General features: G+C 39.6%; 1 protein-coding gene across 3 annotated transcripts in view; it reads right to left on the bottom strand.

Moving 5' to 3' along the window:
- Positions 1-2,975: 2,975 nt before the first annotated feature.
- ppp2r5cb (protein phosphatase 2, regulatory subunit B', gamma b) overlaps positions 2,976-18,143 on the bottom strand; it is a 29,583-nt gene continuing 14,415 nt past the window's right edge. For 2 of the 3 annotated variants that reach the window (XM_040017443.1, XM_040017444.1), the window contains 13 exons: positions 15,484-15,683; positions 12,421-12,531; positions 12,237-12,329; positions 11,524-11,654; positions 11,347-11,406; positions 9,833-9,941; positions 9,298-9,351; positions 8,724-8,894; positions 8,488-8,615; positions 8,272-8,373; positions 7,915-7,987; positions 7,434-7,550; positions 5,852-5,986 (listed from right to left, as the gene is read on the bottom strand). In XM_040017443.1, the coding sequence (XP_039873377.1) occupies positions 5,852-5,986; positions 7,434-7,550; positions 7,915-7,987; positions 8,272-8,373; positions 8,488-8,615; positions 8,724-8,894; positions 9,298-9,351; positions 9,833-9,941; positions 11,347-11,406; positions 11,524-11,654; positions 12,237-12,329; positions 12,421-12,531; positions 15,484-15,683 (1,484 nt within the window). Of the gene's footprint in view, positions 5,987-7,433; positions 7,551-7,914; positions 7,988-8,271; positions 8,374-8,487; positions 8,616-8,723; positions 8,895-9,297; positions 9,352-9,832; positions 9,942-11,346; positions 11,407-11,523; positions 11,655-12,236; positions 12,330-12,420; positions 12,532-15,483; positions 15,684-18,143 lie in introns of all 3 variants that reach the window. The other variant, XM_040017442.1, reaches the window with a different exon arrangement.

The following is an 18,143-nucleotide window of genomic DNA, read 5'->3' as shown; positions in this document are numbered from 1 at the left end:
CAAAACCGCAAAGGATTCTGGGAAAGAGTGGCAAGCGGTACTAGCTCACGCAGGCTTTCACATGAAAACAGTCACATGGCGTTAAAAAGAAACAAAAAATGGCAAGAAGCTGTTGTATTATTAACTGCAATAGCCGGTCGCATGACAGCCACGGGAAGCCGACGGGTAAAGAGATCGGTTGTTATCGGATTACGTCGTGGAAGAGAAATTGTTTAAGCCACGTTTCCGAAGTAACAGAGCCGACGGATGGCCTGGATTGCTGCAATTTGAAGACCAAATATATCGTTTCAGAACACTGCAGCTCACATGTTAGTCTGCTCCAAGCATTTCCACAAAGGCAAGTCTTCTGTTGTAGTTATTACCTAATTTATCGTAACATAATTGTTGATGTAGGTTACAAATATTGATTTGAATTCGTTGCGTTATGCTGCTTTGTTCACTGTGGCTTTTCGGGCTAATGTTTGCCAATTTTTTTGATGTGTTTTATAGAAAAACCAGCCTACAAAATGCTGGAATGCGATCCAGACTGGGGCCCCTCTACCAACCTGGGTCAGACCGAGTGTAAAGCTGCTACCACAGCGAGATTTGATCGGTTGAGAGAGAGAGAGCGAGATCAAAACAGCCACGAAAAGTCTGCATATATGTGTCCAAGTGTTGTATTGAAGCAAGCAAGTGATGAATAACTGTTTTCCAGTATGTTGTGTTTTTTTTTTCATTGTTGATTTGTTTTTCACCGAAGCAGCTAATAAAGCACAATGGAATACAATTTTGCCTCTTTCTTGTAAGATTCTATAATAGAATGAAACAATATTGCCATTTATAAATAAAGAAAAATTGAATGAATTACAAAACACTCTTTTTTTTTTTTTTCCTATTAGATCTGAAAATGTTGTGTAATACTACAACCTGAAACAACAAATAGATTGCGTTGGCCTGTACAGGAGAAAAAGAAAAAATGTAACAACAGCCGTGAAATGGAATAGTCCAAATCACCAAAGTAAACTGGACCTGGGCTTGTTGCAGGGATCTAAAGTTACTAAACATTTTGTGAGTGTTGCACTCACACTTCACTCAGGATCATATAATAATAAATATGTGCGTGATGAAAGTTGGGCAGCACGCTAACGTCCTTACTCCACTCTGTATGCTCCTTTGATTATTTTTTTTTCCCTCGTACTTTTTTTTTTTTTTTTTTGGGCTTTTCGTCAAGTCTGTCTTTGTACGGACCTGCCGTGTTCTCCGTCGTTTTGTACATAACTGTTTTTGGTACAAATAAAATGAAAGTAGGGATTAAAACCGCAGAATTAATGATTACTGGTGCTGGAAATGCTAGTGTTTGATGCAGTGTCTTGATGTTGTTGCCACATGTACCCACAATGCAATGCGCGATCTCATAGGTGAAACTTGAGTGACCTCAGACAAGCCAATTTAGAGAGCGTTCGGGCAATTGTGAATGGCTGATGGAAGCACCTAGCAACTCTCGAAGACAAGAGGAGAAAAAGAAAGCAGTGTCCTTCAGATGATACCTGAATGAATATCACTGCTTCTGATTTGAAAAGAGGATATGATCACATTTTAGGCTGGAACTGGTTGGTAAAAGTACCATAAAAAAAGGATGAAAACGCAAGACAGATTACTCTTATTGTAATCCAGCGTAAAATTATGAAACCAAACTGACTGGATTATATACTTTTTCAGAATGATAAATAATTAACGGGACGCCAACAACAAATGAGATTCTATTTTGAAAATGAGCTTTTAATGTTAAAAATAAAGGGCTGAAAACATCAAAGGTGGCAAGCTGATGTGCATTTCATTTCTGTAATACTTTGCGCACCCCTCTTATTTCTTAGTTCTGAAATGCCAAATCATCTTTTAATTTGGAGGTAGAAAAGGTCTGCAGAGATGCATGAAGTCTGCATCTTAAAAGTGTGAGAAATGAGTGCACTGAAAGCAAGTGAAGCACCACATCAATTCACGATTAAGCTTCTTGACAAGACAATCTGCGTGTTGAGGTTCAAATATTGAATACTTTTTTTCTCCAGCAGGTGGCAGCAAAACACTATTTCTTTAGTAACTTGTGGATGCATCAGGGTATTTTTTTCAGGATTGGGGATCTGGGGTTCCTCTTTTAGTGTTTTTCATTATTTTTAATCACTCATTAATAAAGAAGATGAGTTACATTAAGACGTGTTAAAAATGTGTGTGTTACAACCTGTCATTGCTAATGTGTAAATATACTGGATGGGCAGTGTTTGGAGACTTTTTAGGCCATGTAATCTAAGCTCCCACAGTTTGGCTTATTTGGTTTTCTGACTTCAAATTCAAAGCTAATTTGTTCTTGTCCAACTTAAAAAAATTACTAAACTTTACTAAACTGAAATACATCAATTTGAACACACTCGAGCTGGTTGTCTTAGTTTTACTATAAACACTAAACACACTGCATCAAATTAAGTTCCACAATTAACCCCGACGCAAACCAAAGATTGGCTGTACATTTAAAAGAAATTACTGGCAGCTAGAGTTTGGAAGATTGATCTAAATATCAATAGTATTGGTACCACTGCTGATAGATCCAAAGAATCAACACTATCTTTTAAGTTCAGTATGTAGCCCACTGAATTGTGTTAAATAAACTTCAGGCTAAATGATCTTCTAAATCACAGAGATGCCATTTGCTCTCCAGCTTACGAGTTTTCTGCTATAGGGTGATGCTTCTGGGTTCCCCCGTAAGGTTTCCTAATGATCTATGAAGCCCACGTCATTTTTTGGACACCACTCAGACAGAATCTTTGTTATTTTAGCTTGTGGAGTGTTAGATATTTACAGAGCAATCAAAAGATGAAGCAGATGAACAGAGCAGATGATCATCTGGATCAAAAAGTTACAAAATGTCAACACTATTTAGTCCAAGCATGAACTTGTGACCATCAGGAGCACTGCAAGGAAAAAAGATGACACACACACACTACTGTTTTTTCTTAGGATGAAAATATAAAACTCACATGTTCTCTTTATTTGCTGTATATAGATAGATGTACACCACTGGAGATTTGGATAAAAGCACACACGAAAAGCTCATGTATGTAGGGTCAACACATCTGGAGGTGAAAAAAAAAAAATGGAAAAGATGTCAAAATTACAAAGATAAAAAACTATCCAAATTCTATATGGTTTCTAACTGTAAATAGTTACATGTGTTGAACTCTGTCCCACATACCAACTGTCTGCAGTTGCTAATAACCTCTGTAATCTGTACACGGGATATTTTGTACAAAATATGAAATCTACCATTTAATAATAGTTATAACACAAAAGTACATTGTATGTACAATATTAGACAAAGCCATTTAGTATCAGACGCATACTAAAGGACACTTGCAAATATAACTCTTTTCAAAGAAACAAAAACAAAGCTTATGTCAAATGAAGAGAGCTCCAAAGAAGCCAATATTAAAGCCATCTGAAGAAGAACAGCAGTCACCAATGGGAGCCAGCACTGCGCTTCAGCCGGGATGGAATCGCTTTCCTTTTTGTCGGGTTTCGGTGAAAGCCTTGAATGACTGTTGTTCTTCAAGACAAACATGGAGAGAACTGAACAGTGTGGTTGCAGTACTATTTACAAATTTGCACATTCAGTTGAAAACACTGACAGAGAGGTTCTGCGAGCAAAGGAAGAATAAAACCACAACAAAACAAAACAAATTTTAAAAAAAAGAACTTGCAAGCATCCAGAAGCAAACACGTGCTCAAATAACGAGCCCTACAGGTTTTGTTTCGTGTTGTGTTTTTAAACTGAAGAGGGCGTGCACCGTGTGGGCACGTAGGTGGAGGGCGGGACAAGAGAGGATCAGACTATGGGACAAATCAGAAAAAGTGAAACGGAAATAGAGGGGCCACAGGATGGAAGAAGAAAAGTTGGGATGGGAGGTGATTTTCCTCTCCTGTATAGGCTAGCTCTTAACAACAGGCACTATGGGGAGGGGACTCAAACACTCAAACAAGCGCACACACACAGACACACACACACACACACACACACACACACACACCAAGACAGACAGCATCACGGATTTCAAATGTTTACTAGTTTGTTTTAGTTTCAGTTGTGTTGTGAGTGTCTTTCAAGTGTTATCAGGAAGTGCTTCTTTGCTGAAGTGGTTTGGGGCAACCACGCCATCTCTGCTCTTTAGCCTTGAACTCAAAAAAAACAAAACGGATCCAACTACGTAGCTTCAACAAGGCAGAAGTCCAACAATGGACCTGAATACGTTTTTTATGGAAACTACTGTTATAACCTTTGAAATCATCTGACATTTTATGTCATGCTGCTACTCTGTTCTCAGTTGAGTAAATACCCTCTCCGACTACAAAAGGCACTGTGAAAAGAAAGGCTTATGTTTGACCTCTTCAAACCAAACATACCTCCTCTACGGAGCAATCTATTCTCTACCAATTGTTGTACAAATAAAAGGATCTTGCTTGAAAAGATTTGAAAAACAAAAAAGACAAAGTTCATTATCGGCACGGTTTCTGCCCCTGTTTAACTTCTCTCAACACACAGTAACATCGTGTTAATCCCAAACAACCTAGTACATCTCTTTAACCTCTCATAAGCCTTAAATGAATGATAGTGACTTGTACTGAATGCTAATAACCATGTTAAACACACAATGGCTGGACGTAAATAGGAAACTAAAAATAAATCGACACAATCCGCTCTCATGTAACCGGGCAGCCAAACATGCTTGGGCCGCGGACTCATCGCTGTGACTGATAAAAAAAATGCTCTGAACATGTGGTAAACTTTAAGCCATAGACGCTTGGGAAGCCGTGCTAACTGACTGCCTTCAAAATTAAAAGATCTTTTTTTCTTAAAAACAGGAACTAAATGAGAAAGTTGGCACCGAACTAGGTTTCTACACGGGAATAATGATGTGCAGAAGAAAAACCTGGAACCTCAGTCAGGTTGGCCGTGTTTGATGAACAGCACTGAGTTAAAAGGGTTTTTTTTTTCCCCCCAATCCTTGACACACACCCCTGCTGAATTCAGGAGTGGCCCGGTCCTGATGAATGGAGTGAATGAATGAATCCTAAAATAATAGCAAGCAACAGAACAGTTCTTCAGATAGGACGTGATTTTTTAAAAATCTTAGAAGAGCTCCTAATATAGCATGAAGGGAAAATATAATATAAACAGCCATCTAGTTTAAATTTTATGAGAAAAAACAGCCAATATTAAATATACAGAAAGAACTGACACAGTCTCACCCCACTGTAGATGGCCTCCATTGAGGTTACAGTTTGGGGGCTCTTATTATTTGTACAAGCACCTGACATCGATAAAGAAGAGACGAGAAGAAGACTGCTCATACACACACACACACACACACACACCAGAACAGAACACCTGAGAAAAATGACCAGAAGGGGGCAGCACAGCACCCCAAAACACAAGTTGAGCGGACAGGGGGAGGGGAAAAAAAAAAAAAAAAAAAAAGAACAGAAGAAAAGGAGATTATGACAATTTCTTATTTGAAGTTCAGTATACGAGGGGTTGCTGTGGTCATGCAGGACATCCCAGCACCGCAAGCAAGAACCAGGTGAAGGGGTGGGGATCAGTAAGGACCGAGCACCGCTTGTCTCGCAAAGCCGGACCTGGCTTAGATGTGTGGCTTTAGACATTTTCTGTGTCAGGTGGAGCTGGGATCGTTCATTTCTGTGTTGCACTGGGCTGGACTGAGATACCACAGTTCTGTTTTGTTTTGGGGGTTTTTGTGCTGGCCCTCCGTGGGTTTGTGATTCCACTGTGGATGCTGCTGGTTTATGGTAGGTCTGGGATGGTCTCTTAATGGCCATCGTGTGGCGTCAACATTTCCTCTGCTCTTCGGTGCAACTCCAAAGCTGTGACTGTGGAGATGTCTTTGGGGAGCTCAGATTTCCTCCGCATCAACGGGCGTTCTCTGCGCTGGTCTTTTTGGATCTAGACACAGACACAAAGAGGGATCAGTAAAATCAGAACTAATGCATTTACAGCCCCACTTCATGAACCTAAGCTTCTGCACAGAGGCCCGTTTTACAGGCCGAACAAGATTTTAATTCCTGAAATTTGCTTTCCTTTCAAACCTTTTTCTCACTTACATGACAAAACTGATAAGCTATACAATTCAAAACTGTATAATAAAGAAAAATGTGATAGTGCAGCATGGACAAGTCTCTGGCAATATTGTCCTTTAACACTCTTTGTTCATCCCATCTCTGTTGTTTGGGTTTGGAAGGCAGACAGGATGCTCAAGTGATTTATGTAATCTGTCTCCGTTTCAGCAGCTGGAATAACCATCTTTGCTCAGGAATTACTTGTGGGGCCAAACAGCTGAGTCATAAACCAAGTTCATTTGTGATTCTGAAGAAATGTTTTTTTAACCAACAACCTGCAAATTCACTGTATGTGTGCATTTTATGACCACTGTTTCAAAACAATACAAATGTGAAGATGCTGTCTGCAACAGTCCTACACCCACATACTTTACACAAACAGGAGTGTGCAGACAGCTTAGAGGTTCTGTGCTGCTCGGTCGACAGCATTCTTCATTTTAGCATTTGACAGATATTAACAAAAAAAACAAAGTGATGACAGGACGCATTAGGAGCTGCATCGATCGCGCAGAATTGGAACATCCGCATTCGTCTTTGTGCTTCTGAAAAGCTGCTGGTGGCAGCGGCAGTTGCACAGTAACCACTACAAAGTCCCCTGATAGTGCTGCTGTTTTCACACGCGCCACACAGATATTTATGGGCCTGAACGTGGTTTTTATTTACAGCACAGCTATCGCTAAAACAGTACAGACACACCAAACTGGACGATTTAGGCAAAGTGACTGGCACACGGCATGAGAAAAATGTCGCTAAGCCTGAGCTGCACCGTTCACAATTTTAAATGTCCTAAAATTGCTTTTGTATTTATGTCAACTAATGAGAGAGGCTCCCCAGCATCCTGCAAAATGAGCTGTGATTAGTGGAATTCATTTGCAGTATTATTATTAGCTTTTTTCACTTCACACATTTTCTTCATTATTAACATTTCTTGTAGTTTTCTGCTGCTTTGAAGCAAAATGAAAGAAAAAAAACAACGGACTGCTGGACTGTGGCTGTGTGGTTCCACTTAACATAACCACATTTATTTGTTTTCAAACAAAAATAAACCTCCATTCCTGGCGCCAAAGTCAGTATCAATAAATAAAAGTGTCCAGATTTCTGCTTTTTATGACCACGTATCTGATTTCATTAAGACTTACTTGACTGCTCTAACATCTGAAATGTAAACAGGTCTCATATTAACGCGATATTCATCAAAGCTTGTGCACATCTCAGTGAGAATGTGTGGTACCCCTCAGATATAGGCATGCATATTAAATGTTACACACACTGACCTGTGTGGCTTCCTCAACTACTGCTTTCTTTAGCATGTTGACATCGTCTAGCAGTGGCCCATCTGTCTCCATGTCCATCGGACTCCCTGATCCTATTGAGTCCACATACACGACAAACTGCAGCACAGGAAGAGAAAGAAAAGTTAACCACAAAGAATCGCATCATCCAATATACAGGTTTGTGAGAGGTGCTAGCTTTAAGCAGAACTTTTCTCAATGACTTTAATCCTCAGCTTTTGGACATACATTTCCCCACAATCCATCCTGTAACTTTCCATCTGTTGCTTCCACACATACACAAAAGAAAAGAAAAACTAGAAACTCTTTTTCCTTTTTTCTCAGTTGGAGTGTTTGTCAAAACACCAACTGATGTTCATCACCAAAACATCAAACCCTGCTTGATTCGCACTGAGATACCCTGCAAACCACTGAGAGGGTTGCAGCACTGTGAGAATTGCTAGGTTACTATTTATTTGCTCACCTGTGGGTTTGCCTTTGCTAGATTCTCAATCTTCACCCATGCTTCTTCTCTCTCTTTCCATTTGGCTTTCTCTCTGACACACACAAACACACACAGAGTCCTAAGAGACTTCTTCAAAACAGAGAAGATTTGCTGAAAGATAAACTCATGTTAAAAAAAAAAAAAAAAAAAAGTTATATACCCAAACTCTTTCAAGTTAAGAGATTGTGGTTTTAGTTTGTATCTACTTAGTCATCTTTTCCACTTCCAATGATGTTTAAACAATGTTTTCCATGACGTTTCTAACACTGTAATGAGAACAAGGAAACTGTAGCTTGCGCTGTATAAATGGGTGTGATGTCTCCCTGCATTACTTACTTGCTTTTTTCTGCCCTGAACTGCTGGGTGCAGTCATCAAACAGTTTCTGGTTCATCTCCATAAAGAGCTTCAGAGCATTGTAAATCAACCCATGAATCGTCCTGCAGACACAAAAAGGTTACCACAGGTCACTTGCTTTGCTTACGTACTATCCTCATACACTTCATCATAAAGATAAACAGATAAATGGAGGGGGTGGGTGGGGGGAGCCTCACTTGTTCCAGTGGGTTTTGGAATTGCGGTAAAGGGCCGGGAACATGATGGGGAGGATCTTGGCAGCGTTGTCGCTGATCAGGCTCATGATATACTCATTATTCCAGTAGTACAGCGCTCGCTCTGCTACCTGACAACACAGTTTTTCACAGGGTCACGTGCGTACACGGACAAACAGAATGCACACTGTACGATTAACTAAAACACGCATCAAAATAAACAGGGATGTGGTTCAGACCTGAAAGTGCGGGCTTGACACACATTTGGCCAGCTGTCTGAAGAGGGGTTCCATGACTTTGACGAACTCCGAAGGCTCAATGACATCCAGTATCTCCTCCAGTTCGTTGAGGAACATAACTTCTTTTGGACTGTGGGTCTTTGGCCAATACTTTAACAATGCCATTACCGTCTACGCACACAGACACACAGGCAGGATACCAGGCTTATTAAAGAGGAAGCAGGAATGTTTGGACAGCTGATTTTGGTCAGCTATTAATCTGCTGATGGTGGATTACATGAGCTTACATTACAAAAACTATCAGTAGAAGCAGAAACAGTAGTCAACATATTCATAAAGTAGTTTTGTTGATCTCAGGGCCTTAATGCAAGCACACAAAATCCAAAACACCTTCCAGCAGGTTTGTGAGGACTTGTGAGCGTGTTTATGTTTGCTCCGACCTTACCCACCATAAAACAAAGAGAGAATACTGTCTTGAGGAGTTTGAATGACGTATGTCTGAAAAGAGCTTGAAGGTCAATCGATAATAAAAAAAAAATGCCAAAAAATCAATATCAAAATAAATAAATCTTACCGGTTCTGTAAGGGTGCTATCCTTCTCTAAGAACTGTACCACACAGTAGGCCAGCTGGGAAATAAAAGGGAAAAACAGGAAACGGCATTTGTTTTCATTTTGACAAAATCAGAAGTATCATAAATATTATTGGGAGAGAGATTGCACTCAAACTAAAGAATCTACATAATAAAGTAACATCAAAGATGGCGGCTGTCCTAAATGTTCTAATCAGGCAAAAAAATGTTGCTGCATTGGCACATGAGCACAGATGTCAGTTTTTGCATGGGTACGCTATTTTTAAACATTAGTTAGGGGTAAAAGGACCAGATTGTTAAGTTGAAATGTGCATTTTTATCCGGTGAACATTGAGAGTTAAAGTTGTGACTAACTCCACATTTTTTATCATTGGATACATGCTTCACTGACAAAATAACTGCTTTGAGGCATTACCTGCATGTCTGCCAAGTGAAAAGACTTTGCTCAAGACATACTTTTGTTACAGCGTTTTGCTTATAGCAGAGGAAGGCAGAACAAGGCATAAGAAAATTCCTACCTGTGGGTGATACACACTAAGGGACTTGACTTTGTGCAAAGGCAGGAGGACTTTCAGCAGGAATATCTTGTGCTCTTCTTTCAAAGGTAATGCAAATCCATTGATTATGCTGTGAGAAAGATCGTTATTAGAGAAGAAATTACTCCAGTTTACAATAATTCTGCATCTAAATATTAATAAAAGTCTTGAGCCACCACTAATGCTCTTATACATTTCTTCCAAGGAGTCAGCCTGTCATTTTTGAAATGGTCTTGAACAATAGTTCTGCAGGATTTCTGAAGCTCTTTCAAAGACTTTCTTTGGACACTGTTCTTTCACTCATTTTCAGTCCTTGTACTTGAACATTATCAGAGAAATTTTTTTTCAGCACAGACCTACGAACACAAAATAATCTCTCAACTCATGGGATGAACCAGTAATATGTCCATACATAGCAACTTTGCAAATACCATGTGGCCTTTCAGGTGACCCATTATCTGTTTACTGAAGCCTCATTAGAAATGTTCTAATGAAAATGACAAATCACACAAGGACTGGACTGAAATCAGTGGCAACAAGTCTTATGGAGTGATGGCACCGAAATCTGTATCCTCCACAATACAACTCCATCTGGAAAGCATCTGATTGCCAACAGCTTCATTTTTCAATTGCATCCAGAGAAGTGCTTTGAATGTCCTTCAAGAAGCCCGGAGAACTATTTCTGAAGACTACTCGAAGAAATCACAAGAAAGCGCAGGCTGTGTTGAAGGATAAAGGTGGCGTTACTAAATATTGACTCTCAAACTTACTAAAACTGTGCAAACTCACTTTTTGCCTCATATACTCCATTTCCATTTAAATTTGCAAATGGTATAAATCACTGCACCCTTTAGCCATTATCCTAGCAAACTACAAAGAAAAAAGAGGTAGCTCAACACTTTTGCACATACTGTTTGTGTGTGTACGTACACACATATATACACACATATACATATACACACACAGGGGTGTACATAAGTGGTCCGCAGGTGCACTCTCGCTATCAAAATAAAAGACGCGCACCAGATCAGAAGTTGCAATGCACGTTTGCGTGCATAAGATTTTCTGGAGGAAGACAGACATTTGTTTAGAACTCTTAAAGATGTCGAAGAAGCAAGCTCCTTTAAGCAATTACTTTGGTGTTCCTTCACCTCCAAAGAAATGTCAGAGGGAGTCCGCAAAAGAAGCGCATATTCTCGGAGAAGTGGTTGGAGGAGGTGAGTTGGCTTCAAACAAATGATGAACGCACAGAGATGTGGTGCAGAATATGCCATGAAAATCCCACTCTAGTGGACCAAAACAGTGCCTTTAATATGTATGCAAACGCATGTTGAAACTTCTTATCTGGTGCGCATCTTTTATTTTGATAGCAAATGCGCACCTGCGGACCACTTGTGTACGTGTATACACACACACACACACACAAAAAACAAACCTATATTTTGAGCCCTATACTGTGAACAGCAGCTGCTTTAACAAATCTAAAAGTATCTTACCTGCCTAGTATTTCCAGTAGTTCTGCAATTCCATTATGATGCTCAGTCTCATAAATGAACCTGAAAAAGGGCAAACACACACAAGTTAGCAATAATGTTCCTTTAAAAAAAAAACAAAAAAACAAACCATAAACAAAACAAGCACCATTAATGTAGCTATGGAAGACACACACTCACCTATAAAATATGTTATTAATCTGTTTTCTAATGTATGCTCGAAGGCCCAGGAACTTCCCATAGATGCGATGGAGAGTGGTCTTTAAAAAATCTCTTTCTCTGGGGTCTTCACTGTCAAAAAGTTCTAAGAGCTGAAGAAACACACACACACACAAAAAGAAGGTTACTGGGACAATAAAATTAAACGTAACCGAGTACTACATACAATACTCTTAAGTGGGCATGTTACGGTTTTTATTCTTTTGTCACATTGATACTATTACAGAAATGCAGAAATGCATGCTCATACTAAACATGGCTAAAGCTTCAAACAATGATTTCAGTGTATGCGCAACTACCGGTAATCTGAAAAAGCCAAAACTTCAGGCCTTAGGCTGCTTTAGTCACTGAACTTCAGACAAACATTGGCCTCAAATGATGTGTAGGAGAGCAGATATCCTCAATATGTTCTTTCCAGGCATCTGTGCGCACAGTCAAAGCTGTACACGCAGATGCCTCACCCACATGCATAAAGGCAGAGGAGCTAAAACAGCTTGTTTTAGACAGTGCACGAACAGAGGCTGGACCAAGCACTGGTATACGATAAACAAGGATTATTTTGAACTATCAATCATGCAAAGCTTGTCTAGTTAAGAATAAAAATATCAAGGTGGAAATGAGCATCATAGCTCCTCTTTACAGAGAAAGAAGCTGTGCTCTAGCAACATGCTCACCTGCAATACAAACCTCTGGTCAATATACTTTTTGGCTATGTTTGGTTGAAAGTCCGGTGACTCTAAGAACCGCAGGAAGAACTCGTAGACGAGCTGTGGAAGAGGGGCAAAGACTTTAAAACAACAGAAATAGGTGAACAGGCTCTTTCTGACTAAACCATGTATGTGGGTGTGATGCATGTACCTGTAGATGCGGCCATGCAGCTTCTAGAGTGGGTTCATCTTCCTCTGGGTCAAACTCTGCACCCGTGGGGTTGGATGACGGCGGCAATGCCCTAAACATATTCACAGCAAACTGGGAAACAAAAACAGAGGACAGACAGTCGGACATGCCAGATAAATATAAACTTGAAAAAGACGTTTCCCCAACAGAAATCCAAACCGCTCAAGGAAGCGGTGGCCTCTGCCCTTTTTATTTGCATAAAAACACAATACTTAAAACATCACCATTTCTTTGTTTACGTAGGCTGCCAGTAACCTGTAGTAACAAATAGATCAAATCCATTGGACCATGTACTGTCCAAACTGCCTTTAAAAGACAAGTAAAATATTTCTATCAGCATAAACGTGTTTAAATGTCGCAAAATCCACTTTTTGCCATTTTTTAAAAATTGTCTGGATCCACAAATTATGAGTCGACTACATCCTCTCCTTCCTTTTCCTTCTTGAGCACTTCGAGGTTAAAACCAACTGAGACGTCAAAACCTGATAAGCACCGCCCCCGGCTGTGAAGGAGACCCGCCTTATTAAATTCAGTACGAGCAGCTGCTGTGGCTAATGTTACCTTTAGGTTTGAGTGTACTCCTACGAGCCACAGTTATGTCAAAATTGGAATGCTGTAATGTAATGAAAATCAGATATTATGAAAAGCAATAAACAAGAACAGAGTGTAGGTTACTGTGTTTCATGTTGCTTTTTAATCAGCCTTTAGATTTGTTTGCTTCTCTCTGTTCTCTGAGCTCGTATCTTCCTCTTTTTAATATTTCATACATTTAACTACGATGAATCTGTGTATCTGTGGACTGACTGTGCTGTGAAATGTATCCATTTTTCATGCTACATCCACAGCACATATTAGGTATACTAGGCAAAACAAGGCAGTGAGCGTTGATTTGGGGATTGGTGTATATTAGTTTCTTCAGATTAAGAGCAGTGCTGTGAAACTGATTCATCACCAAAAATGTGCAATATGGATAAGTTAATATCTGCAAAATACAGCAGACTCTGTAAGGGGCAAAGACGTTAAAATGTTGTGGAAAGAAAGACCAGTGAAGTATTTTGAGATTACATTTTAAATACACATTGTGCAAACATATCAGACTTAAACTGTTTTTTAACAAGTTCAGTGTAATATATCAACTTTGAGGTATTGTTTGTATTAAAGAATTAATAAAAAGGTGGTAGGTGACTGGATATCAACAGTCTCTTGCGCTAATTGTCCATACTGGCCTATTTCTGTGACTGTACAGACCCCAGACTGTGAAGAATCTATTTTGCCTCTGAGACGGCGCATTCAGAACTCCTTTGGGATTCCAGTCGATCAGAGGTCAAAACACTCTCATTCACCATCAGGTAATTATTCCAAGCAGAAATCACTCCTTACTTTCAACAAATAGATCAGGACAACGAAACAACTGTTACAGTGCCATGTAGTGCAAATAATGCCCGTTTAAATAATGATGCTTGAACACTGAGATGTCAAAAATGCTCTGAAATACAGAAACCTTACGGAAGTAAATAATGTGCAAAGTTTTAGCATCAGAATACACTTTATTACCATAAAGGAAAATGTCGTGTCACTCTTTACTTACTTTGATCATAAAAGCCATCAGTGGACTTCAAAGAGCCCTTGTCTTTAAGGGGGTACGGGGACAGGCGCTGCCAGGAGTAAGAGTATATTTTTATGCTGATTTGACAGCTCAGTTGCATTTTCTGCCGCATTGATCAAATAAAGCCCAGGCAAAGGAGGACGGGGGGAAATTTGCACCTTGATCATCTGCAGTTTACCATGTGGCATTGAGGCCGGCCTTTGATTAACATCAAAGGCTTTTTAATTTGGCTTGGGAAAGCAAATCTGGCACCAGGAACACATTGAGACCACGACCTAAGAGGAACACCTCTCCAATCTACAGCAGGAGCTCCAACACAGCTGCACTGGCAACACCCTGATTAAACGAGCAGTTTTCAGACCTACACCATTGAGGGGTACAAACAATTTAGGGTGTGCAATACACGAACAATCTTTAGACAAATTCAAACAAGAGACATGCTGAAGAAAACAAACAGATCACCTGGTTGCATACGAATTATTTAAATGATCTTAAAAGATTTGTGGCAAAAAAAAAAAAAAAAAAAACTACCAAAATAAAAACTAAAATGGGTCAAGTGAAAACCACAAAATGTTCGTTCCATGCTGCGAAAACGAAACTGAAGAAAACAAATCAGCTTCATCACAAACATGAAAAAAAGAAAGAAAAGGGAATCTACCGGGTGAGATGGCTCTCCGAGGCCATGTGGCTTCCACTGAGCCTTTTTTCACAATTACAACTTACACAATTTTACAGTAAGAGAAGTGACACGTGACATCTCGCTAACACGAAATAAAGCAATTATAAAGGAACAATGCAGAGTTTGTGTAAGTGAATATTTTAAGACCTAAACTACTAAAACATTCCCCAAACCATATCACACATTGCATATTCTATGGGATAAAAAGCTTTATGAGAAATATCATCAGCTATAGAACCACAGCACTAGTACATCACAGGACATTACAGATTTTAATGTTCTATTCTAAATCATTTAAAGCTTTCATTCATGGAAACACTGGTGGCAGAGTTTCCTCACACTTAAACCTGACTTGGGTGGGAGTCCCATGTATCTTGGCAACATATTTTGCATTTTATTTTAATTTTTTCCTCCGTCTCAGACAATGATGTGACCTATTTACAACTGGAAAATTCCCTTACTCTTATTTTGAAAGTTAAGTTGACACAAGATGTAGCCTTTCGAGACAGAAAGTCCACACATACTTTTGCAATATGAGTAACCAAATCGCTTTTTATGCAAGGCTTTACTTTTTTCCAGGAGTTGAGTGATACAAAGTACAAAGATGGCTAACTAAGTTTAGTTAATTATGTTCACTTATACTCTCTACTTATTAAACATTTGCCAGGTCAAAATAAAATAATAAAATAAAAACAACTGGTCCAAGCTTCTCATTTCCACTGTTTACTGTAATACTGACCATGTGAACCACTTCTGGGTAGATCGGTTCGGTGATGACGTTCCTGTTGTGGGTGATGTACTCCACCATCTCGCTCAGCGCGGCTCGTTTCACCTCCTTCCATTTCAGGTCACTCAGTGGGTCTGAGACAAAATCGAAGAGAACGCAGCACTGACGCAACTTCTGGATAAACAGCTTCTCCTGCTCTGCAGGGGGAACATCTGTGAAACACAGAGAGAAGAAAGGCTGGAATTAAATTCAAATTCTCTTCACAAAGCAAAATGTCAATGATTTTTAACATTAGACAGAGCAGCAATGATACTGACAGGCTGACTTACTTTTAGATGTTTTGCTAAGCAATCTCTTCATTTTACAACCATATTTTATTTTGCTGTGATCCATCACAAAGGACTTATAATGTTATAGACTGCACGGCATGTCTCTGAATAACTTTAGGTTTACTGAGCTGTGCTTGTTTGAGACAGAACGATTGCAGCTTTTGTGTGTGCGTTTTCATTTCTTTGATAGTTCAGGAAATGCTGGATTTCCTACTGAAAACTCTTTAATAAAAACACCAGATACACATATTTTGTGCTTCTCCAGAGGAAAGAACATTTCGACTTGCTGGCTTTATTCTGGGCACGACTGCATTGTTTCTACAGGCTTCACTGGAACTGTGAATTTGTGCACAGCAGCTCAGCTGTTTGCTTGGAGATAAGCATTTTGGTTGATAAAGCAGAATATATCCGGGTGGCACGTCACATGATAGATAATGAAGTTACCAGTGCCCCATGCATCAACTGTGCACAGCAGCTCTCTCTGTGCTGCCAGTGTACCCGGTGATGAAAGCCTGCTGACAGCCAAATAACAAATCACAGCTGCTTAAAGCAATAACCAATCACAGAGTAGAGCAGCCCTGCAGCTGACGTATCCGTGCGCCAACTGTTGTGAAATCCTTTTGGTAAAAAATGAAAACTGTTCATCCAAATGATTTCAAACTCAACTTTGCACAGACATACACACGTTCCTCTAGTTATTAAAGCAAAAAGCAACCCAATTCAACTTAGTGAGGTAATGACTGCTATGTTATCACCACATCAATGATGCAAAAGATCTAAATCACCCTCTGGGAATGTGGGGCCACACCTACCTGTGTATCATTATTAGCTTGCAATTAAAAAAAATTACATGCTTTTGCAGCCAATGAATTTTGCACAATGAGCTAACCTCCAATCAGTGTCAGTTTAAATGATTTATAACCACTTGACAGCTTCCTCAAAGATATGAACGATTAGAGAAAAGTATGAAGACATTTTTTGTCTGCAATTAAGTAATTAAGTGACAATAACAAAGCTTCGAAACAGAATTATTATATATTAAAATAGATCAGAATTTCAATCAACTTTCTGGACTGCTCAGAGGGAACCTGAACAGAGCTTGAAGGGTTTGCACACTCCATACATCATAAGGTGTGCAACAGTGCAAGGTATGAAAGTACGGACGTTTTTATAAACAAGACCTACTCTAAATCTACAGGTAACCATTTTAGCAATTTTAGAAATAGCTATAATGTGTGCTCTCTCCCTTTATCAGCACTCAGGAAGAAGAGCTCTGAATAAAGTGCAACTTACTTTCACCTTTTTTTGACAAAAGTAGAAAGGACGCCATTACTACAAGCAGCCTATATAGCACCAAATAACCCCAGCATTATGCACTCTACTGTGATGGGGCCTTCACTAGGACACAGCTATTTCCCTTTTCTTTACAATGATCAAAACTGTCAGTAGCAGCCTGTAATAAATGACACGAGTCACAGAAAGGAAGCTTCTCCTCTGAATTAGCCTGAGCTGATCCGATTCCCAAGCTCCAGAAAATACCATGAAACCAAGAGAAGTGGATTTGTGCTCATTCATTTTCATCCAACACGGGGATTAGTGTCTTAAAACAGAATGTCACCTTATAAAACCTACCTATGGGGCAGCATTAATCTCTTCATCACAGTCTGTGATTCTTGAGTCTTTCTCTTCACCCCATTAACAATCTGCATGTGTACCCTACATCACCATGGTGACTGCAGGCAGAGACAGGACTTTGGACCAGGGGGTGACCACTGCTAATCAGAGACGCATGTCTGCTGCTTCTACACTGGAATCAAGAGACCGCTGAATTGCTGATCACATCAGCTATGGCTGAAGAAAGTGTCAGCCAAAGGCATCATGCAAAACATGAATCATGGAGTAAAGTAAGTCAGTCAGCACTCCCTGCTACACTCAGTAATCTTACAGATACAAACGTCCAGTGGCTTTCTTGAACACTTTGGAATAAAGAGTTAAAACAGCACGGTAATCTGTAATTCTATATCTACAGTATTTTCTGTGCAGACCCTGCTTTGCATAAGTTGATACCAGACAAAATGTTAACAGCTGGCACCAATAAAATAGGTCAATTCTAAAAGATTCAGTAATGGAGGCAATGCTCACAGACTAGAACCTCAAATTGCGACTGACAGCACACCTCCACATTAGTCACAGAGGAAACGTTAGCATTTAAAACAGCATGAAACAAAGCTGTCTGAGGGCTACCTGTAAATCCTATAAGTTCTTTTAGGTAGACTACCCTTTTGAATCAATAATGTATTTGCTTTATAATTCCCCAATACTGTTACAGTGTCAAAGCTTTGT

The sequence above is a fragment of the Simochromis diagramma genome, unplaced genomic scaffold (genome assembly GCF_900408965.1).
Source record: "Simochromis diagramma unplaced genomic scaffold, fSimDia1.1 OVJJ01000802.1, whole genome shotgun sequence".
NCBI lineage: Eukaryota > Metazoa > Chordata > Actinopteri > Cichliformes > Cichlidae > Simochromis > Simochromis diagramma.
Note: the sequence above shows the minus strand (reverse complement) of the source record. Positions and strands in the feature narration are given on the sequence as shown.